General features: G+C 39.0%; 1 protein-coding gene across 1 annotated transcript; it reads left to right on the top strand.

Moving 5' to 3' along the window:
• Positions 1 to 5153: 5153 nt before the first annotated feature.
• Positions 5154 to 24138, top strand: CALB1 (calbindin 1). Its single transcript, XM_065668563.1, has 11 exons — positions 5154 to 5325; positions 5585 to 5661; positions 10221 to 10295; positions 15023 to 15106; positions 15195 to 15251; positions 18252 to 18329; positions 20445 to 20500; positions 20595 to 20634; positions 20722 to 20775; positions 21677 to 21748; positions 22158 to 24138. The coding sequence occupies exons 1-11, from the start codon at positions 5244 to 5246 to the stop codon at positions 22269 to 22271; spliced, it is 789 nt and encodes a 262-aa protein (XP_065524635.1). The 5' UTR covers positions 5154 to 5243; the 3' UTR covers positions 22272 to 24138.
• The last annotated feature ends 206 nt before the right edge of the window (positions 24139 to 24344 follow it).

Genomic DNA, 24344 nt, shown 5'->3' with positions numbered 1-24344 from the left:
GGACTCCTTCAAACGAAAAAGCTGGTCCCCCATGCCTGAAGCCACAGGCTGTCACGCTCCCTGCCATTGGGAATTGCTGGGCTGGAGGGACATGCCAGGTCATCGTTGCCCTCAAGGCCTGTGCTGGGCATCCACTTGGTCTTTGAAGAAAGGGAGCTGCAATGTGAAGAATTAAATGTTTTGGTGGCTCCGAGGATCTTAGAGAGTGGGAAGACATGGCAAGCATGATTGCACGGACTTTGGGCCTTCTCACACTTAGGAATCTGTTGTTGAGCATTGCCTTATCATTATGCTGCTCCCTGGAAAGCTGTAGATGAGACTTTAAGGGTATAAAATAGGTAAAAAAGATATTAATTAGGCCCTAAATTCCCCTGTCAGAAGGTTAAGGCTTGGGATATGCTGCAATCTGAATTTACAAAGTGGCTCACCAGTTTGCAGTTTGTATTGTAAAATACATTTCATATCATTAAAATTATTTCAGACAGTTCTGTCTGGTGCATGAAAAATGTATTTCTAGAAAATGCTGTCTTTGAAAAATAGTGAAGGCTCATGTAAATTACAATTTACATAATGTATTTCCTGTGCAGATTGTGATTTACCATAATGACTATATAAACCAAGGCCAGCTTAAAGTAGAGTGTGCACTTCAGTGCTGCATTTTCTTTTTCATATTTGAAGAACACAAATACTGATTGAAATGTAGATACAGAAAAGTAAGCAATAAATTATCCTGTAGAATTATCCAAATATTTTGAAAAGACACATTCCTCAACCACAGACAGTTCTACTTGCTGGCACTTGCACACAACTTGAAGCTACCTTCTAGAGCCCAGTGCTACTTCTGCCAATCCTGCTACAGCCTAAACCAGCTACCAGCACTGTTCAAGTCATTCTGTCTGGTTTATGTGTCAGGAATAAGTCTGCGGATCTTATGTGAGTACCTGGATCAAAGGTTTACCTGAGGAAATAAAAAAGTCATCCAAGAGATTTGGTTTCCTAGGATCACTTTAATAAAGCACTGTCTCTTAACTATCATCTGGTCTGTGCATCTATCACCATTAAGACTGACATGAGAAGGAGTCTGTACAGGTACAGGTGTTTGACCTTGTTCAGAATTAATATAATCTACGTGTCTTTGCTCCTACAAAAGACTGTACCTACTGGCTTTAAAATATTTGATACTTACATGGTTGGGCTCAAAATGAAGGGTGAGTCTGCTTTTTACATTTGCATAAGAGATCTTGAAGTCTAAAATCTGGTCAAAACCTTACCCATCGTTCCAGTTGTGTTTTACAGGTATGTGTTTTAATGTAGGAATATAGAAGAGCGTAACAGAGACCTTCTCCATATCTGACAATCATGAAAAAGGTAAAGTTAAAATCTAGGGAATCTCTTTTTGCAAAATGCTTTACTATGATGGTTTTTACAGGAAGGCAGGACTGTAGTAAGCAACAGCAGCTAAGGACCAGCATTCTTTTTTACTTCTCTCAAGAATGACTGAACTGCTGATCATCACTAAGCATCAAATGGGAAAGAAGATGTTGATAAGGGAAATCCAGCCACAGCTCAGGATCACACATGAATTTGGCCCATCAGAAGAGAGGTGACATATCTATCCCTTCCTTTGATATATCTTCTGATGGTGGACTGAGAAAATAACTTCTGATGTCCCTGCAAAGCATTTGTGTTGTTCATACAGGACATTCTCATTTGAAAGTTCTTACATTTGTGTCTCTTTTGGTCTCTGCTCATCAAAATTGAGTTTGTGATGCTTCATATGATGCTGAAATATTGGTGCTTTCTGACTGAGCATTACTTATGCTCTTATTTCTTGGTTTTGTTTGGATTGCTATTATAATTGACATATCCACACATCTTGAGAAACCCTTGGGATACTACAGCTAGATGCCCTTGAGAGTGTGAAGACAGAAGTCTGGTAGTCAGACCTAGGAAGTTTCAGAAAACCCACAAACAAAAATTTATTAATGAAAAGTATTTGAAGAACAGCTATGAACAATAAATGTTTTCAAAGAAAATCATAGTCACTGACTCTGGGTCATGGACACGGCTGGTTTCAGTGTAGCGTTTCTGACTTTTGTCAGATATGGATCTGGCTCATTTTTTGTAAGGAGATCTTAGATCTAGCTAAAATGAATGACAAGGCTTAGGCTTCTTAGTGAACAAATTCATTAGTCAGTGTGTATATATGCATATCACCATACATATAATTTCTGAAAATATGAGTAACTTTGTCCTTGTATAAAGCCCTCTAGAGTCACTGGTAAAAAAATCACATGGACTTTGTTGGGTTATGGATCACATCCTGTATGTATCTGCATTTTTAAATATTTTCCAGTGCCTCTTCTTTCAGTGGAAATAGCTTCTTGGAATCAAAATGACCAGTTTCTGATTTAGTTTTGCATAAGAAGCAGAGTCCAGTGGGATTAAATATGAATGCTGGCTTGGTAATTCATTAATCATGAAAATATGGTGTGCAGTTAGTTATATAAGTGATTATTTTTGCATGGAAATGCATGCTAGTTTTATGCCTGTGCAGGATCACCTCAAGTGCAGCAACAGGAACATACAAACCCATTCACCTCGAGAACTGTTTTACGAAGAATGCACAAAGATACATAAATGCACTGTAGAGAACAATGATTTTGTAGATGCTAGCATAATGAGAGGTCAGTGTGTCCAAGAGTCCTACCCGCACATGACTACAAACGTTCCTGGTGTGGAGCATATTTTGAAAGTTCCTGGGAGACTTCTTTCAAACCCTCCTGGCCACATATGACCTATGTAAAACATTTTATTCTGAGGACCTCTGAAAATGTAAACATTGCAGCTCCTGTTCATTTAAAAGTCTGAGCAGTCAGACAAACAAGGTTGGGCAAATAATGCTGAATTCTTCTCTCCCATTCAGCTAAAGACTTCTGGGTCAGAGAAAAGTAACAAACATAAGATTTGATGTACCAATGGAAATGGTGCGTGCAGCGAGTAACAGATCAACATAGGATGCGAGTGAAAGGGCTGTTGAAACAGGTTCAGTACTCGGTTTCCATTTGTACAGGCTTGCAGGAAGCTGAAATTCTGCACTGGACAAAGTAATCCAATATGCTCGGCAAATGTAAGAAGTTGCCTCACTGGCACAGACCTCTTCTATCTAAAAACGATGGAAATGCCATTTCCACCTTTGTCTTCTTCCAGTGTCCTTGCGTCACTGGCACCCCATTGTCTTTCCCAAGCACAAAGGATAATCCCAGGTTCAATTCACTGTGCTTCCACTTAACACTGCCAGAGCTGTGTCATGTCTGTGCTCCTGGTAAAAAAAAAAAAAGCCTCATGAATCCTCTCTTGTCATCATTGCTACTTTATGGAAACACATTAGTTTCAGATTTTTATTTTCAAGACAAGATGTAGTCAGATTATAGACATTTCAGGATATGGCTCCCGCTGAAGTCTACTACCCTGAGAAAGCCATGCCTGAAAATCAGTTCCTAGATGGGGAATTGACGCAGTTGTGATTTTTTATATATTTTTTTACATGAGAAAGCCTGATTGGAAGGAATTATTTTCCATTTCCTCAGTCCTTTTGAAAATATATAATGATGTTTATGGCTGTAAAACTATTATGATTATTTTTCACTAATACAAATATTTTTAACTGGAGGGATTAATGATCAGATTCTTGTGTCTTCCATCTCAGCTGCTGCTTTGTTCAGCAGCTCAAGAAACAGACCACCATGATGTACCTCTTGTAGAACTCACAGCTAAAGAGCAGCAAAAGAATGAGAGAAAGCTGCACATAACAGGTGGAGAAACAGGAGAATGGAAAGATGGAGGGAATCAAGTATAATGTCTCATGATTACTTAATCGCCATGCCCACATCTTGTTCCATAATGCATACAAGATTTCAGCCACCCAATCTACTGAAACCCCTCCCAGGACATGTCAGCCTCTAACTAAGCATCCACCTCGCATCCTGCTGGGTCATCCATCCCCCTTGGCATCTTGCTGTCTTCTGCTCTGTGTTATCCAAGCAGGTTTTTATCCTTGCACTGTACCTGAGTCTTAACGTACTATTGTCCTACTGTTGCTTATGTCAGTCACTTAAGATGTGGTGATTCCTGGGTTTCATAGTTGTTCTCATTCCCCCACCCTTACTGTACCACCTACTGTATTTGGCACTGTCCTGTCAACAAACCACCTTGGCCATCAAACTATGATAACTCGATGTAGCATGTGAGGGATATTGCCGGAGAGAGAAAAGCAGCTTCCGTGTTTCAGAGTACCCAGGTACCTTACTAATTAAAATGAGCCATTCCAAAAGGGACTGAATAGTTATTACTAGCACAATACTGTATTAGCCTGTGACAGAAGGAAGGTTTTTGGTAAGCAGCTCGATCACCTCCCACAAACCCACTGATGTAGGAGGGCAAGTCTCTAAAGCTTGTCTACCAAAAAACATTCCTGCCCAATCAGAAGCAACTGTGGTCATGTCTCTCACACCTCCGCATGGGGAAGGAAAGAGATAACTAATGAAGCCTTCCATACTTACCTGATGGAATGAAATTACCTGCTAGGACAGTATATTTAAAGTTAGCTATCTGCAGGTCTGGGCTGGGGATGGAGCCATGAAAAATGGATTCCTTGCATGCTACATGATGTGTATACAGCTGTTTTATTCCGGGACATCCTGCAGTGCTATTAGCCATGCTCTGACCTCCAGGACCCTTTCCCACATGGAAACCCAACGACTAAACCGAGTGACTCTGCTCACCCTCTGCCCCCATGTCTCACGGGCACACTCTCCCACAGCGAAGGACTCTCAATAACCCCTGGGTCACCCAGCGCCGCTCCCCTGCTCAGGGACCTCCATGCAGCACCCGCACCCTGTCCCTGGGGCCCACGTTTCGGGGTGGCTGTCCACCGGGGCTCAGCCACAGGGACGGCGAGCGTGCGCCGGCCTGGGCCAGGCAGCGCTGCCGCCGCCGGCAGACCCCGGCCCCGCTGCGCAGGGCAGGGCGGGCGGGCCGCGCCCGGGCCCGCGGCGAGGGAGGGCGGGAGGGAGGACAGCGCCGGGGGGAGTGGCCCGGCCGCGGCGGCCCCATAAATAGCCCTCGGCGGGGCGGCGGCGGGAGGAGCCGTCGGAGCCACCGCCGCCGCAGCCGCCACCGCCGCCGGCCGCGGGCAGAGTCAGCACCGCGGACAGCGCCCGCCGCGCCCCCCGCGCCCCACCATGACGGCAGAGACCCACCTGCAGGGCGTGGAGATCTCGGCCGCGCAGTTCTTCGAGATCTGGCACCACTACGACTCCGACGGTGACCCCTTCCCCCGGGGCGCGGGGCGCGGGGGGCGGAGGGGGGCAGGCCCGCGGGAGGCTCGGGGTGAACACACCGCTCCCCGCTCCGCAGCCGCCGTCCCGCAGCCCTCGGGGCCGGCGTCGGGGCCGCTCGAGGCGGGCAGGGAGCCGCTCCGCCGGCAGGGAGCAGACGGGTCCGAGACGTCCCCGCCAGCGTTGAAGAGCGGAGAGAGTTTGGAGGGAGCGGTGACGGCAACCGTAACTCTTTCTTATTGTAGGCAATGGGTACATGGATGGGAAGGAGCTACAAAACTTCATCCAGGAGCTGCAGCAGGCAAGGAAGAAGGCAGGCTTGGTAGGTTAACGTTTTGTCCCACTTTTCCATCTGCTCTGGGAAAGAAGAGTTTACTTGAGCAAACTCAAGCATCCCGGTTCCTTCTGTTCTCTGTTGCCATCACACAGTTCATGCACTTGCCCCACCAGGCACAGGGAAATAGCTCAGTTAGAAATCAGCAGGTTGCAAATGAAATAAATGATCTGGTTTGGAAAGGTGAGGCCAGAGTCCACCTCCCCGGGGAGCAGGTCCTGCTCACAGCTTGCCAGGCTACGAGCTGCTGCTTCTGACGGGGGTCAGGAAATTGCCCTTATGTCTCGGACAGGACCTTAACCCATGGCAATTAATCTTACCTGATCCAGATATGTAACAATATTAAAAAGAGAGGGAAAAGAAAAGGAAAAAACAAAAGAAAAAAAAAGAAAAAAGAAAGAAAAAAGGAAAAGAAAGAGGAAATAAAAAAAGAAAAACCACCAAACAAACCAACAGTTTCAAGTTAATTGGACTCTTTTAATTTCGTACCTAATGGGCAATACGGGCTGAAATGCATTTCTGCCCCTTGGTGGTCACTAAATAGATCTGCAGATGATTGCCAACCACTTTTTGCCCCATCGATGTTACACGCCAGGAGTACGAGCACCAAACCCTGGTAGTTTAAATTGTTCAGAGACACAGCAAAGTTTTTGACAATGTTGTTAAAAAAATTCTGTGTGAGTTATTAACGCATGCGTTATCAATTTCCTCCAAACTATTCCCACATGGAGAAAAAGCAGAGAGATAAGGAAAGAAAAAAATAATGAAAGAAATTAAAGATTCCATGTAAAGATTTGAATTAAAATAGAAGTGAACATTTTTAATAGATAAATTGCCTTTAAAGTAATCAGTTTCTAAAACAGGCCACTTAGCATCAAACTCCAATATAAATCCTAATGGAATAAATTTAAATGAAACTATGCTAATAGACTTCCAAAGTAACAGATAATAAAATTATAATTTAACTGGATGGTTTGAGTGCATGGGGGAAATAGTTAAATACTTCATGTCAGGATACCTCCAAATTGAGCAACAGCTTTTCTGTAACTTTGCTTTAAAAGCTGTTGTATGTTTTAGAAGTAAATACAAAAAGATATCAATATGAACCTTAATTTATTTTGCGGAAAATCGTAACTTCATGTTAATTGCATGAGTGCAAATTTCACACAGCTGGAAGTCTGTCCTCCAGGAATGCCTCTAATGCTACTGCAGTCTAGGTTATTAGTTAATTCTTCTTAAAGTCATTTGTGTAGGCACTCATTTTAATGAGTAAGTTTAAACTAAACCAAAAAAAAAAAAAAATCCAGAAAATTGGCAAAAGGATGTTTTTAGAGGGAAAAAAAAAAAACATTTTCACAGTAAAAATTAATTGCAAGTTCAATACCTTTCAGGTATTGCAACAGTGTGTTGAAGTGCAGGAAACTTAAGTATGTCCAGCAGAAAGAAGACATTAAAGCCTGTGCATATTTAGTGTAATTGCCATCTTAGTAGAAATGCTGATATATTATTCAGTAGTCAAAAAATTAATTAGAAGTTCAAGGAAAAAAATATTTAGTATTGTAAGATCAGATTCTTTTCTCTCTCAAAGCAAGTGTGCATCTCTTTAAAATAGAGCCTGCTCAAAGTAAAACAGAAAAGCCTTGCAGGACTATTCTTATCTGATACAAATTTTGTAATCTATGCCTTTTTTTAATAACCCTTGCCTGTATCTCACACTATATTTTAATGCTCAGGTGCTTAATTAGGTTTTCTTTTCCCATTTCTCTAATCCAAACCTATTTTTGAAGTGCTCTGATGAAAAGAGCAATCTAGAGTAGCAACATCAAACTCAGTACTTGGGCTGTGGGCTCTGGAGTACGGATATATACCATCCTAGGTTTCAAATCTAAGCTGATTCTTGGATTTGAAAGCTCATTTGCCAAAAAAGCACCTCATTAGTTTGTGTCTTTTCTCACAAGGTACTAATTCAGTACCTTTGAATTTCTATTCTTTTGCCAGAAGGGACACATTGAGTAACTAGTGTAGGTTATATGTCATTTCCTCAGCTGTCCTTCTTTTAACACCCCAAAGCTTCTTTGTCATCATTAACTTCTGCATTTCAGGTCACTCTCCTGTTCACTATTTTTGAAATATTCAGTTATGCATCCTTCATAGCTGGATTTTATATCAGTCATGCCATATGCATTAAAGAATCACATTGATTTTGTCATTGAATAGAATGGTTTAACATTTCCCAGTATTCTTCCCAAATACTGAATTGTTCTAATTATGTCCTAATGCTAATCCTTTTATTAATCCACTTAGTAAGCCCGTACTTTCACAGCTGATTTTTCTCAGACGGACCAGTAGCAAGTAGCCTGATTCATGCTCACTCCAAGAAGTGGATGTGTACTTGGAGGTTTTAGGGCTTGGGCTTTTCTTAGGTGACACTATGTCTTTTTGCTTCATGCATTATGGTAGATAATGAATTGATCCGATCTAATTTCCGACATGTTGAAAGAACTTCCTCTTTTTTAAAGATAAAAGCTATATAAGTATGTAAGTATAGCTTCCATTTATTGTGCCCCACATTTACTCAATATGTTCTCTATTTAGGTATGCCAATTTCCAAATAAACTGTGGGGTATAAGTGACTAACACAGAGGTTGATAAAGAGTCAATAGGTGTATTTTGGCTGAGCTATTCCACATCTGTTTCTCACTTTCTCTGCATATATAGACGATGACAAAATTTCTCCACAGAAATGTGTGATCTAATAGATGTTTATGAATATAGTCACGTAAATGTTTCTGTAGTGCCATCTATCCTTACATTTGCAAATCATGTTGAAAAAAGCCATTTTTTTTCTAAAGCTCCACTTGGTTGGATAAGTATCTCTTCAGTTTTAAAAGGGGAGATTGAAGTATGAAGGGCTAATTTATTAATTTCAAACACTGAGCACTGCATCTGTACCTAGGTTAGGACCAGGCTTGGTTAAATTTAGGCAAATTTTTAGACTGAAAACATTTATTTGAATAGCATAATTCAAATAAGTCATCAAACAGCCCAAAAGCAGATGAAGTGAACACCAAAAATAAAAATACCACCTTTCTGAAGGTAGTCCTAATGTACTAGAGGATAAGCATCCTGTTTTGTTTAACCTGTAATCAGCTGTCCTTCAATGGCTGGACACTGGCACTGCGGGACTGCTGTTAGAAAGATTACTAAAATATTTAACCAGTACTAACTAAAATCCAGGTGTCTAAATTCTCCATTCAATCTGCTAAGCAAACTTGTCCCCACTTTGGGATCATTAGATGAAAGGTGACATTGAAGTGCATTGTATTAATAACCGTATCTCTAATTAAAGCCATGGCAAATTACTATCCTGCCATGGATGACTTTGACAGAAATAGGATACTAGGCCATGACTGTATCAGCCACAAGGAACTGACATTTTACTTAGCTTTGGTGGTTGAAATTTGGGACAAACTACAACGGGGTTTGTACAGCTGAGATTCCCTGTGTCTCCAGTGAGAGAATCACATTGGTCCTGTATAATCAGATCTATTATAGCAACTAAACTTTTAATTTCCAAAGACTTCTGCATCTTCATCTATAAGCATAACATTCTCCATTGTTTTAATGTATCTGTAGTCCTGATTGTTGCTGCATGGTTTTACTAGCTCACACCTATAAGAAATACAAAGTTAAGAGTTTAGCTAGTATTGAAGGCTGATGGCAGCTCATGTCAACACAAATCATGCTAAGCTGAAGCATGAAATCAAATATTTAGATCTTCACCCCAAGGCTGGCACTTTTGCCATAGCCTAGAGCAAGGATAGCCTTTAGAGAACAGGTATATAGCAGGGACCATAATTTATATGAAGAACAATTATTCTGGCTTTACTCTGTTGTATTTGAGGTACTGCTCAAGGTTTTCTTCCTTCTAAATCTGCCTCTCTACTTCTCAGCAGTGACATTTTGACTCTGTTTCTGTGCTAACCAAATACTACACAGTGAAAAATATATTGTGATGAGTTCTTTCAGGATAAAATAGCATCCATCCATTGTTCAGGAAAAATCCACTCAAAGATGTGGGAAGGCTATTTTGGTGTTCAGATATATTATACTGAAATGTTCCTTATTTTGAAAGATTTTGCACTGCCTTCAAGTTACTAATTTAAAAATGAAAACTGAGAAAATTGACTGATAATTGGCTATGAACTTCACTGTCATCCTCTTAAACAAAAGAGCTGTTATACACATTTCCATCACATCTATCTTTATAATCTTTTCATACTGTAAACTAAAAGAGGAGTTCTAAGTATTTAGATGCCAATCATTCACACTGACTATAATTCCTTAGGAAGTAAAATCTATCACAATGACATTATTCATGATTAAAAATTACTCCATTTCATTTAAATTTGAATAATCTAGCTGCTAAAAGTGTGAGTACTTCATTAAATGTAGCATATTATTTGTAAATGAATAGAATATTCAAGTAAGTTTACATATGTTTCTTTGTATCTTAAAGTAATGATTCTCTCATTGTAACTTTTTAGGATTTGACACCCGAAATGAAAGCTTTTGTGGACCAATATGGGAAGGCTACTGATGGAAAAATAGGAATAGTTGAGGTAAGAGTTATTTTATAACAATAGACTGACATGTTTACTTGCAGAAAATACATTTAGCACAGAACGATGTGAGCGTAATATATAAATATTTTGGATTTTTAGTTACACAGACCTCTCTGCCTTAAGGTCTTTAGTATTTTTTTCACTAATGAAACTTTTTCATTAACAAAAGGTAAGGTATTCCCTAGCCCTCTCCAAACATTTCACTACACTTCATTTAACTTTGCACTCTTTGTTCAGTACAAGTAAGCATCAACAGCAATTTAGTTTTCCCGCAAAGCAGGTAAGAGCTCTATCTTAGAAATTTAAATTGTGAATGGTGATAGGATTTATTTCTGCCTATGATTCTGAACTAATGTTCTGTCACCACTCCTGTAGTAAGGATAACACACAAGTGAATGCAATTGGGCCATCACTGTATGTAGTCTATTCTAAAAAATATTACGTATACGGTAAGAGAGCATAAGTTAATCATGTTAAGTGTAAACCAAATTTGAATAATAGTTGTGATCCATCTTGTAAAAGATCAGGGTTTCTTATTAATTCCTTTCTTGAACTTTAACAGAACTTGGGGCAGAAAATTCCCCTATTCCTTACTCTCACTTTCTAAAGAAGGCAAAAGATAACCAACGCCTTCTGCACATACAGCTGCTCAACAATTGTAGAACTTACACAACTTGCTAGGAAGGGGGGACCATCGTGTTTTCTCCCGCTTTCACTCTTCAGTGGTGCAAGTCAAAAAGGACAGTTTGCTGGGTTACAGCTTGAGAAGTCACTTTTTCAAGCCTAAATCTACAACTCATTTATGTCACTGAGGGCAGTGAGACTGCAGTTTTATTAGTAAGTGGTATTATTTTTTTTTCTGCTAATAAGAAATCTGACCTAGAGAGCTAATTAAGAAACAGCTGGAAACAAGCCAGGTCTGCAGAATTTCTACAGTGACCAGCTTGGGGTCAGTAGCTAATTTTAAAATAGAGTACTGAATAAAATCTGCAAGAGTCAATAGGAAGTTATCACCGCTGATATAATAGATCCTTTCAGGGTATCTTTTCTCCTCTGCCATGTGTCTGAATTACATATACTTGTTTAAATGCATGTGTAATTATAACTAAACTGCTATGGAAATATGAACAGTTTGTTTCACTCGCAGTTACACTTTATTTTTAAAAATGCATCTTTTGACAATACTTAGCATTGATCAAATAGTTCTACATCTAAAAATAACTAGTGCTTATTTGAGTAACAAAGTGCTTGGGTTTGGACTAACAAATGCTTATTGATTTGGTATTCAAGAATCCTATCTAATTTAGTATTTTAGAGTATGTGTAATAGACATTGGATGTAAGAAGAATGCATAGACAGTGCCTGAAAAAGATTGTGTTTCTTTGCTCAGGAAATATAACTTAAAGTTTTAACTTTCAAATTCTATTTCTGATACTGCTGTTGACTAATATTGACTTAAAGGTGAGCAAATCCAATAAGGCTGATATGGCATGTTGCTCACCACCCCCAGTGAAGTGCCAAGCATGATCAGCATTACGGACATCACTGAACATTGACAGTACTCAGTTTAGAGACTGAAGGGACTTTCTCCCTTAATATAGCAGTTTCCTAACCCACTAGCTGTATTTTATTTCACTTACATCAGCATGAATCTTGATTTGGAAAGTGCTGATGGGACTCAGACGAAATTTGTTGTACATGCAGAGAAGTATGATATTAAAGTTGGTATTTATTTGGACTTGATTCTCTTTCCTTACAAATAAAAATGTCCAGTAATTCCAGATTGCTCCCATTTACATAGTACATCAAGTAGCTTTTATGAAAAAGTGTATGAATTTTGTTTTAAAAAAAGAAAGTAAAGCAGTTCAGACTCTCAGCCGTTATAATGAATATCCCAGCATCTGAAGGAAGATGTCCTAGCAAATAATGATTTTTCAGGAAAGGTCTGTTGACCAAGATAAAGAGGAGGCCTGGGTGGCTTCACAGAGGAAAGAGTGGATTTTCAGTTAGATTAAGTGTTGATTCTGTCTTTGCAAGCACACTGCAGTTAGCTTACTAGCTTTTATCCAGTTCCCTCCAGCTAAAGACAGTCTGACCTGACCACCTGCTTGTCATTGTGTAATTCACCTTTTGTACGCACTCAGACCAAAACATTCACTAAAATTTAGATGTGAAATCCAAGGTTTCAAAACTCAGGACTGCAGTAATTCCACATTCAAATTATTTGAAGCTTACTGCTCCTGTAAAAATAGCTACGTATTAGCCTAAAATATTCTTTGTACTCCCATTCTTTATTATAGGATTTTAAAAGGCAAACTCACTGTATTAGGTGAAAGGAATTTTAAACAGTTAAATGTCAACAGAATTTACTTTAAGAATGATTTTCAGAAAATAGTTCTGATAGTATTGTAAGAACTGAGAATATTTTTTCTCCATATAAGCAACAGAGCTTACAGAAGCAATCACTAAACTGCTATTGCTGCCATACACAAACATGTAGCAGTCTTCATTATTCAAACACCCTCAAAGTCCCCTATGATTATCCTCACAAAGAAGTCATCACTAGAAATAGCACCAGGTTTCTATCTTTCCTCACTGAGGTGATATAACTGGGACTGGGAAGTTGAGCCAGTTTTCACATGATGTCCTCATCCCTTCATAGCGCAGTTTTCCACAGAAGGCAATTTAATGCTATTTGATGCATAAGCTTGGAGAACTGGACTTCCCTTCAGCTATATTGTTTCTATTACTCTAAAGGGAACAAAAGAAAGAAAACATGAAAGACATTTTATTTTTTGGCAGAAGCCTGAGCTGATACTGGATATTGAGCTACTACATCTTTGTAACTTGAAAGCTTGTTCTTTCCACTGAGACTTACAAAGGGTCAGAGGTATAGCTTAAAATAAGGTAATTTTCTTCCAGAGGTAATATATCCTGTACTTTAAATACAGTTTGGTACTGCTAGTAAACTGTTAATGATTCTTTGGAAAGTTAGTAATTTACATTTACCCTTGCACTTTGCACTATTTTACAGTGCCTTTTGCAAAATTGACCAGTTAGCTACAGGCATCCCACAAATGACAACTAATATACAATTCCCATGCACATACACCCTTTCTCATTGTCATAATCAGTCCCTTCCCCCAAACTTTTCTTATTATCATAACCAGTTCCATCAAAAACGTTTGATGTTGAATAGGGATGTATTCTAAAAATCAAAGCTTCCCTGTCATGGGATAAATAATTTTTTCTATGAATCTGTACTAAGTTACGCACATTTAACTATTGCGTACATATGAACATAGAATCATAGAATGGTTAGGGTTGGAATGTACTTACATGTGTACATACTATTGATAACGGAGTTGCTGACAGAACCACATTAAGTCGATTGGGTTTGGTGTTCAGCCATTTAATGAAAGCCCTCAGAACGCTCCGATGAGCCTGACAGTCTGCCATCAGATGTACCATGTCTGTAAGGAGAGTGCTCTGATTTCTTTTCAGCCATAGCCACACTTTAAAAGTATAATTGGTTCCTTGAATAGATAATTTCAGAGAAACAAGAGATCTGTCTCCATAACTTTTCTATACCTGTAGGGTGAGAGGGAGACCTGAACTCACCTACTGGACCCCAATAAAAAAGCCGGAGCAAGTAGGCAGTATCACGGGAATAGACAGAATGAGGGATTTGTGGGTGTGAAATAAAGGCAGAAAATCAAAAATCTGAATAAAATTTTTAAAATGGGGCCCCAGAAAGTCTGCAGATGTCATTTGTCATAAAAGAATGCAGCTAAGGAATCTTTTTTCTCCACATTCTTTTCCTAGTAAGCACAGCTGGTCTATTCTTCAACTAAAAAGTTTTCATTAATCAAAACAAATTTCATACATTTTGGGAATAGAAAAAGATATTGGGCTTTTGTTAAAAACAAATCATGATTTTACATTAAATTATACATCATACTCTCCATCTTCTACATTTGTCCGTTGCCAAAGTTGAGTTATATAGTAAATGAACATTTTCAATAATCAGTACAATAATGTCTGATTTTTAAAAAGCCTTTTGTAAAGCAGAGGCATTGGAAGAACCACCCCTGATTTTGCAGGGCTAAAAGCCCTTTTGATTTCTTTCTGGTATTTATAGCTCTTCTTGAACACGTCTCTGTGCTTGACAAATGATTACCGGTTGCCATCCCCATACACTGCCCACTTGCTTTTTCAGTCTACTGACTTTTCCATACAGTTTTCTGTTTACCTTACACGTGTTTTTCATGTCGGCTTTCCTCTCTCTTCTTCCTCTTACACAGTATGTGTGAATAGTCTGTTTTCCTCACTTTCTGAATTCATAGACCTTCGCACTTACCCACTAAACATTCTTGTGTTATGCTTTCCCTTCGTGCCAATTCCAAGCTTTTCATCACAGGTCCTAACTCTGCATGGGTGTATTTTTTCCTTCTTCCCCCAGGTGCCCCTTTAGTATGTGCTGTCTCACTCTTTTAGACCTTATTTCTGTTTGACCTTACGAATATGGCAAAGCTGCAAGCCAGAAGCCTTTTAGAAGCGTCTTCCAAACATTCCAGCTAGCAGGATGAAGCTTCCTATACGGCTACAATAGGGCCATAAGAGTACAGAGAATTCCATACTCTTTTTCAAAGTTTCATGCTCTTTCAGATGCTCAGCTGCCTAATGAAGAATCCAAATCTAACCTTTCTTAAATTCTGTTATAGCTTGCTCAGATATTACCAACGGAAGAGAATTTCCTGTTGTTCTTCAGATGCCAGCAGCTAAAGTCAAGTGAAGACTTCATGCAGGTACAGTATGAAAAGTTACCTTTTGTAAAACCATCCAGGACCCACTTGCCATAAATATATCATTAAAGCATTCACTTTCTGATTGCAGACATGGAGAAAATATGACAGTGACCACAGTGGCTTCATTGATTCTGAGGAACTTAAGGTAAACTGATATCTATGAGTATGCACAACATGAGAACAGGCATTGGATTACAGCCTGTGCTGCTATTTGTTTCTTCAGATATCCACCTGTGCATGTTTTTGCATTTCAAACAAGACTGAAAAGCAGTATGATTAGCTGATGTCTTTACTGTCAGTAAATTAAAGGGAAACGCTAATCTGATCAATATTCTTTAAAACATGTTTTAGTTCAGATCAGTGTTTGTCTCAAGTGACTCAGAGTAGCAGGTAGCTTGCAAGTAAGAAATATTGAGGAAGCAAGATAAGCCTCTAAGGGGTTGTATTGTCCTTTTCTTGGTATATTAGGGAGGAGGGCTGTTTTGTTGGGTTTTTTTCCAAAGGGCATCACTGGCATTAATCACACTGCTGCTGGAGAGATCATGCTCTCTCCAGTATCATGTAGCCCTATAATTTACACTTTAATACTGTTAGGCTAACACAAATGGAATTGTGTTGCCCCTGCTTGGTTAATTTTTGGGGATTTTTGTATGAGCTTTAATAGGCACAAATAAGAGCAGAGCTGAGATTATTCCATTAGCCATCTCAGCATTGCAGAGTTAACAAACCTTAAAACGAGAGTGATTTACCTCCCTAGTCATAAAACTAGCAGCCATTTGTAGATGCTGAATCACAGTCACAGAATCACAAAGTGGCTAGCAGGGACCTTGAGGTCATCTGGACCAAGACCCCTGCTCAAGCAGGGCCACCTACAGCCAGCTGCCCAAGACCGTGTCCAGATAGCTCTTGAATATCTCCAAAGATGAACATTCCATAACCTTTCTGAGCAACCCATGCCAGTGCTCAGCCACCCTCACAGCGAAAAAGTGCTTCCTGAAGGAATCTCTTGTGTTTCAGTTGATGTCCATTGCCTTTAGTCCTGTCACTGTTCCACAGCCTGGCTCTGTCCTCCTTGTACCCTCCATTGAAGTATCTGTATATGTTGATGAAGTCCCCCTGAGCTTTCTCTTCTCCAGGCTGAACAGTCCCAGCTTTCTCAGCTTTTCCTCATAAGAAAGATGCTCATATACAGCAACCTCCAAGTAGAAAGGTGCCATTTTCCACAGTCCAGTTGCTCTGGATACAGTCCTGTAGTGGTTTCTGAATTTAATTCAGAAGAACAAAATTCATAGCAAGAGAAAGACCTAGCGGTGTTTATCCATTTAATTTGGGCGATTTTGCCCATAGTGGTGTTCTGAAGAACTACATAAGCCTTATTAATTAAAGCACCAGAAGATCAAACTGTCTGAAATCCTCACAGCTCTTTCGTTCAGAAAAAGAATCCACATCAGACAGTTCACATCTTTCCTTTTCCCTTCCTCTTTGAGTCTGCTGCGTGATGTTTGCCAAGGATTCTACCTTAAGGTAACTCTCAGGCAGACAAGCCTATTCTTCTGCTGGCTGGTCGCAGCAGGTCAGTGTATCTAAAGTGGTAGGATCAGGAGGAGGCCATGCAGCACTTGGGAACTCTCCAGCTGTTACACAATGCTTTCAGGACTGTTGCCATTTGCTACAATTTAAAATAGACTTAAAAATGCAGGGCTGAGTGAGGACCAGCTGAAGAATGAAAGCATTTTAACTGAATTCCTAATGGTCCCACCTCTCTTCTCCTGTGAGAAGCTGTCTGCCTCAAAGAAACAGGGCATTTTAACATGTTGAAAGACATAATGTCTAGTTTTATTTTTAGATCAGTATTTCTCAACAAGCCCAAACACTCTAAGTATTTGCTATGTGAGGAGTACACCCACTTACAACTTTGTAAGAGAAATTTAAGCTGGAAATCAGGAAAACATTCTAACAATAGTAAGGGCAGTGAAATACCTGGTCTAAGGGGGAGGCAGACTCTCCATCACTGCCTCTATTTAGGATAGGTTACTTAGGACAGTAAGTCAGGAAGTTTAGATATAGATGATCCTTTCTTGAGACTGGATAGCCTTTCAATGTCCTTTCCAGTTCTATTTCCCATCAAAGCATGCAAGATTAAACATATCCCCATAACATCCATTTATAACATTTCAGTCATGTTCTTTGTGTGCAACCTACGAAGAAGGCCCCCCAGCACAGAGGGAGCCAGACAAAAAGAACTATAGTGGTTATAGTCCTATGGCTATTGATGTGGCTGCATTCAAGCTCAAGAATGTCATCTATGCACAAACAGATTTTCTTACGAGCTACCCCATTTTCTATCTTGCAGTGTGGCTCAAAATTCCACAAAGATAATGACACTCCAACTGATGACAGTAATTAGGTACTTCATTGTGCATTGACAGGCATACAGACATCTCAGGTCTTGAAATGTCCTTGTTAAATAAATTGATATCTTTCTCTTTGAATGCCACAATCTAGTACCAGAATGTAAACCACTGAATGGGTGGAAACAATCTTATCTTTAAAAGTCAAAATGGCTGGTGTTTCCAGTCAAGTGTTAGTTACTCTGTCAAATTCTCATTCAAAAAATGCAATGAACTGGCTCCACACATTTAAAATACAAGGTAGGAAGAGGTAACACAGGTTAACGTTCACATCTAGCATCAGGTACTGCCATAGGCAAGGAGAAAACTTGATTAATCATTATCTTTTCTGTAAAATTGTTCCTATGTTGCAAGAAGTGATTAGGCATCCAAGTCTTCAAGGAGACACAAGGTTAATTAGTTTAGTCTACTGATAGAGCTGATTAGGAAGCAATATACTTGAAAGACAAACTATTTTTTCCAAATTCACTATACAACAAATGGCATACAACGCAGAAAGTTTTATGAGTCACTTTTTCCAAATAAAACCTCAGTATACTTGAATTGATCAAAAGAAACTGTTATATTCTTAGCTGCTAATTACAACTTCTTTTCATACTTACTTGGAACTTCAGCAGTAAATAGTAAAGTGGGAGTAAAATAGTATTTTCCATTACTTTAATCTGAAGTTAGCAAGTCAAGCATTTTATAGTGTAGTTAAAATTCACCTATTGCACTTCTATTTATTTTAACAGAGCTTCTTGAAAGATTTATTACAGAAAGCAAATAAGCAGATCGAAGACTCAAAGCTAACAGAATACACAGAAATAATGGTAAGATTATTTACAGGCATATTGCATCAAGACTGGATTAATCCAAACTTTATTTATCTTTAGTCACTGGAAAGCTCCAAACGATTTGGAGCCCCACCAGGTCCTAATCAGGCTATGTCACTGCAACAGAGAGATGACTGTGGCATCCAGCACAAGTACTTCTGCAGCTACAGAGCGTGATGGGCAGTTTTCAGGGCTGCTCAAAAAACAACACAACAACAACACAACCCCCCCCCCCCAAAAAAAAAAAACCCAAACCACAAACCAACCCCCCTCACCCCCAAAAAGAACCCAACACCTCAGGATTTTTGATTTTTCATGTTATTTATTTGATACTGATCCATACTGTAGCATTTTCCCCTGTCCTGCTTCCCTGTGCCACTAGCTGTAAAACTGAAATCTTCACAGTTCACAGGAGAAAAACTGTACTTGTCAGAATCATAGAATCACAGAGTGGGTTGAGCTGGAAGGGACCTTAAAGCTCATCTAGTTCCAATCCCCTGCCATGGGCAGGGATGCCTCACACTAGGACCAGGTTGCTCAAAGCTCCATCCAACCTGGCGTTGAACACTGCCAGGGACGGGGCAGCCACAGCTTCCCTGGGCAACCTGTGCCAGGGCCTCAGCACCCTCATAGGGAAGAACTTTTTCCTAAAGTCTAAATCTACCCTCTACCGGTTTAAAGCCATTCCCTCTGTCCTATCACTACTTTCTGTTACAAAAAGTCCCTCTCCAGCTATCCCATAATCTCCTCAGAAACTAGAAAACTCATAGAAAACATACAGTCCTGAGCAGCTGCAGGCAGGCACAGCCAGCCACTAACAACCCATCAAAATCCAAAATATGTTTACTTCACAGCTGCCACTGCTTACCTCCCCCAAATGCAAATCTCTTTTCAAGGGAAATACATGAAAGACAGATGCTTTTATACAAGGAAAGGAAATGTTAAAAGGAACCAGGGTGTTATGTAGAAATAAATGTTTATAGAATTGGTCTCTTTTCTGTTCTCCTTTGCCATTCATTGTGCATTAACCCAGTGAAATTAGGTCTTCTTTTTCATGGCATTAATTCTATCTTTAAAAGGATATACACTTATCTAAGTACAGGATGTCGCTTTTCCTCGTATCTAAAAATTACATCTAAAATTACTGTGATTGAAAGTGATGGGATGGAGTGTGGGTGGTGGTGTTTTCAGTACAATGTCTAAAAATGTTTTGTATGGTTTGCTGCTTTTGTGACTCTTTTATACAGCAAAGACAAAATAATACTTGAAAGTAGAAAAATGGAGCTATATAGACATAAAAACTAGAGAGGACTTCCTACGCAGGTGCAATATCTCCATCTACTTCTAATAATGAATATAAGCTGTGCCTCTCAAGCAGCAGGAGCTCATCATTTCAAGGCCTCAAATGAAAACACTTTAATACAATACAGTTATTAAAATCATTAGAAATAGTATTCACTTATTTTGTCAAATTACAATAATATATTCATTCCTATAATTTAATTATAATTATTTGGAGAGATTTAATATCCCATTTTCATACCATTAATAAAATGTTATCTACAGCATCTGCTCATTCTTTTCTTGAAATACATCACAGAAACAGAACATGCTCTTTACTTAAATATTTAGATCTTGCAGCCAATTGAATGAAAAGTCTATTATTTTCTGTCTAAGGAATGTTTTGGATTCAACTGAACTTTACCCAACTGTTGTTTCACCTTTATGAATAGAGAATAATGAAGCTATTATCAAATCATGACATGAATTCAAAAGTAAAATGTTATCATGTCAACACTCATTTATAAATAATTACATGTGCATTTCTCATGTGGGACATTCATCAGTGTAGGCAGATCAAGACCTACCTTACAGTAGGTTAATCACAATTGTTCATCTGGATTCTTATCAGGCTTTTGCAGCAGAATTAAATACTAAAATTACTTAGTATTTTACATAAATGTGTCACACAGCAAATATGACAGATTAAAACCTGGGGCTAGCATTTCAGCATTAAATAAAGGCTAAATTTCATTGAAGTTTCCCAAAAAGTGTTTTCTTCATTATGTTGATTTATTTTGGTTATTAATGTAAAACTATACATTCTTTCAGCTCAGGATGTTTGATGCAAACAACGATGGAAAGTTGGAACTTACTGAACTGGCCAGGTATGTCTTCTGTCTTTTTCACAAGAAATACCATGTACCATTGTTGTTATGGAAACAGCTAAATATTTTGACCTTTGTTTTTTTCTCTCCAAAGACTACTCCCTGTACAGGAAAATTTTCTTATTAAATTTCAGGTATGAATATTCTCATTCTTAAGGTAAGCTGTTACCATCACACATAACTGGCGTCATTAATTCGTTTGTTTTCCTTTTGGCATATAGGGTGTCAAAATGTGTGCAAAAGAGTTCAATAAAGCTTTTGAGATGTATGATCAAGTAAGTCTTTAAAAAACCTTTTTATTAGTTGCATTGATTGAAGGCACTTGTTTTCTGAATTTGTGGAAAACTAACCAAAATTTTACTGTGCTGTTAAACCAGATTTTGGGACTGATTTTGGAACTGTTTTTTCCACACACACACACCACCCCCTCTCCCCCCACATAGCATTATGAAAAGGATGTGTTGGTCGATGAGAAAATGAACACGAGCTGGCAGTGTGCGCTCGCAGCCCAGAAAGCCAACCGTATCCTGGGCTGCATCAAAAGGAGCGTGACCAGCAGGTCGAAGGAGGTGATCCTGCCCCTCTACTCTGCTCTTGTGAGACCTCACCTGGAGTATTGTGTGCAGTTCTGGTGTCCTCAACATAAAAAGGACATGGAACTGCTGGAACAAGTCCAGAGGAGGGCCACGAGGATGATCAGGGGACTGGAGCACCTCCCGTATGAAGACAGGCTGAGGAAGTTGGGGCTGTTCAGCCTGGAGAAGAGAAGGCTGCGTGGGGACCTCATAGCAGCCTTCCAGTATCTGAAGGGGGCCTATGGGGATGCTGGGGAGGGACTCTTCGTCAAGGACTGTAGTGACAGGACAAGGGGTAACGGGATCAAATTTAAACAGGGGAAGTTTAAATTGGATATAAGGAGGAAATTCTTTCCTGTTAGGGTGGTGAGGCACTGGAATCGGTTGCCCAGGGAGGCTGTGAATGGTCCATCCCTGGCAGTGTTCAAGGCCAGGCTGGACAAAGCCTTGTGTGGGATGGTTTAGTGTGAGGTGTCCCTGCCCATGGCAGGGGGGTTTGAACCAGATGATCTTAAGGTCCTTTCCAACCCTAACTATTCTATGATTCTATGATTCTTCAAAATGAAAAATAAATATTTAATAAATTAATCTTAATTTTCAGGATGGCAATGGATATATAGATGAAAATGAACTTGATGCACTACTGAAGGATCTCTGTGAAAAGAATAAAAAGGTAATCCTAGTGGGCTTTTTTTCCCCTTAGAGATTAGATTTAATTTAGATTTTAAGGACACTTTAATCCACCCTATTAAGATAAATATAGAACTGCTAAATCATAATTCCCGAAGTCAAAGCACAACTAAAAATCTTTGCAGAAGTCATAGCAGTGTAAATCCTGAACTAGTAGAGAGTTATGATTGTACAGCAACACTCTCAAAGCTTGCTTCTCAGACATTAACTATTAGCAATCTAGCATATGGCTATAATATGGATAACATACAAATACATGAACAACATTTGCAATGTGTTACTGCTGGATAAGCTGAGAATACCCTTTAGTTTTCTCATTTCCTGCCAGTTACCAGCATTGTCCATACTGGTAACTAAACAGGATTATAAAGCATTATCTCTTCTTTAAATAGGAATTAGACATTAACAACCTTGCAACGTACAAGAAAAACATCATGGCCTTGTCTGATGGAGGAAAGCTTTACCGAGCAGAACTGGCTCTTATTCTCTGTGCTGAAGAAAACTAGAACTCTTCTATCATGTCCACTTAACTAGTGATGTACTCTATCTACACAATAACTGTGCACTATAAGGGAGTAGGCTGTATTTTTAAACTGCATATAGAAAATTAGCCAGGATGTGTGGCACATTCCTTTCAGTTTGTTTCTATACTGTTTGTAATGTACAGTTTTTGTAACAATAAGATTGATAAAGAGAATGTCTATGTTTGGGCCAGTCTGTATATTCAAAAAGAAACTAAAATATGTCGGGGTTGGATTTGTTTTTTGTTTTTGCTTGTGTTTTTTCTTTCATAAACACGGCTGGAAAACAAATTAAACCTGCTGACATTGCTGTGGTCATCATATCCTTTGACACTTGCAACATTTCTTGTTTAACTACATAACAGGTCTGCAGATATCTTTTCCCATTACAACTAAATGTTGCTTTTCTTAATGCAAAACATCAATTCAGATTAAATATGATCTAGGTCTGAAACAGAAAAGAGATGTTGGCATGTCTGATTTCCAAAATTTAACAAGGTACTAAAGAAGTATTTCAGTTGTCAAACCACCCACTTACAGGTCTGTGCTCTCTGCAGTTTTTCAATTACTTGTCTCATTATGAATTCATGGCATATAGACAAAGCATTTATCTGGGATAGATCTCCATGCAGTAGTTGATGAAAATATAGTGTTTTCAAACTAGATGTTTAACTTTACTGAATTTAAACATAGGCACTTCAGAAATAAATGCCTTTAATCTGTCTTGGAATCCTGGCAAAATGACAGGTAGTATAGTTAATACACAGATTAACATATGATATTATAAGTGTACCTTTCATGACTATTGCTGTGTCAGAGAATATGACAATCCATTTTCTAAACTATTTTCACATTTTGCAGGTTATAATTCTAGTAAATTGCTGTTTTTACATCATATTCTGTGTAATCTCTAATTAAATTTAATATCCTAAGATTGTTGGTGTCTAGCTTGTCTATCTCCTGGATTGTTTTTTCTGTAACATTTGAAGGACAAAACAATTTAAAAAAATGATGTGCCTCCTTGGATCTTACACTGAATTACTAATCTAGAATAATAGTATTAAAATTAAACACTAAAAGCAAAAGACTTTACACCAATTTAGTAATTTAGTTTACATGGTGGGCTCTGCTTTTAATTATGCTGGAGAGGTATTTTTTAAATGGGAACTATACTATGGAAACAGCCCTGTCTTCCTGAACCTTTGTTTTTTTGGCCTGGCTCCTTTTTTACTTTACATCAGTTCTATGCCAGACAACTCCACGAACGTCCAGGCCCTTGCTTCGGTATGTACTGATGTAGAAAGGAAACTGGGCTGTCTGTTAAAGCCAGTAAACCTATGCTGTATCCACGTACAACTGTTTCAGAAGCAATTCCAGGTTAACAGATCAGATGTCTACGACTTCTCAGATGCATCTCTGTGTCTTATTTAACAAGCAGAAGCAAATGCATTTTATCTGAAATGTGTCTCAAACAATGAGGCTCAGATCCTCCAAGATTACAGTCACTGAACTCCCACCTTAATAAATCCTTGAATTCCTCAGGTGAACTCAGGCAACTAAATACCATTTCAGAAATGGCCTTAAGCTGTGAGTTCTCTCCAGTCTGAGCCTTTGAAAGTTAAGGAGTTGGTGGTATGGGATGGGATTTTGCTGGAAAAAAGCCACAAACACTTAAAGTAAGATTAAGCTAGCTTGTTCTCACCACTCCATGCACAGTGATTTAATTTCTTACCTGCTTGTTCTCTTTTCTCTATGCAATGTGAAATACAGTTGTGTTTGTTAAGTGAAGGAACAGTGAATCTGCCTATAAGTACAATAAATGATTGATATTGTTCATACTGTGCACTTGAAACCCTGGGTTTTGCGTTATTTTAATATTTTAAAAGTGTAAAGGTAAAGAAAAGAAAAACCCCAAAACTTGTATGCAAAAATATGAAGGGATTGTCTGCTGAAAGTGTTACAGTGGAAGATGAAGTGTTTAAAGTGTTTTGACAAAAAGTCATCATAGAAACTCGAATCTGCCTTCCTGAGTATGTGTAAAGTTACCTGTCACTGATC

The sequence above is a fragment of the Lathamus discolor genome, chromosome 2 (genome assembly GCF_037157495.1).
Source record: "Lathamus discolor isolate bLatDis1 chromosome 2, bLatDis1.hap1, whole genome shotgun sequence".
NCBI classification, from domain to species: Eukaryota; Metazoa; Chordata; class Aves; order Psittaciformes; family Psittacidae; genus Lathamus; species Lathamus discolor.
Note: the sequence above shows the minus strand (reverse complement) of the source record. Positions and strands in the feature narration are given on the sequence as shown.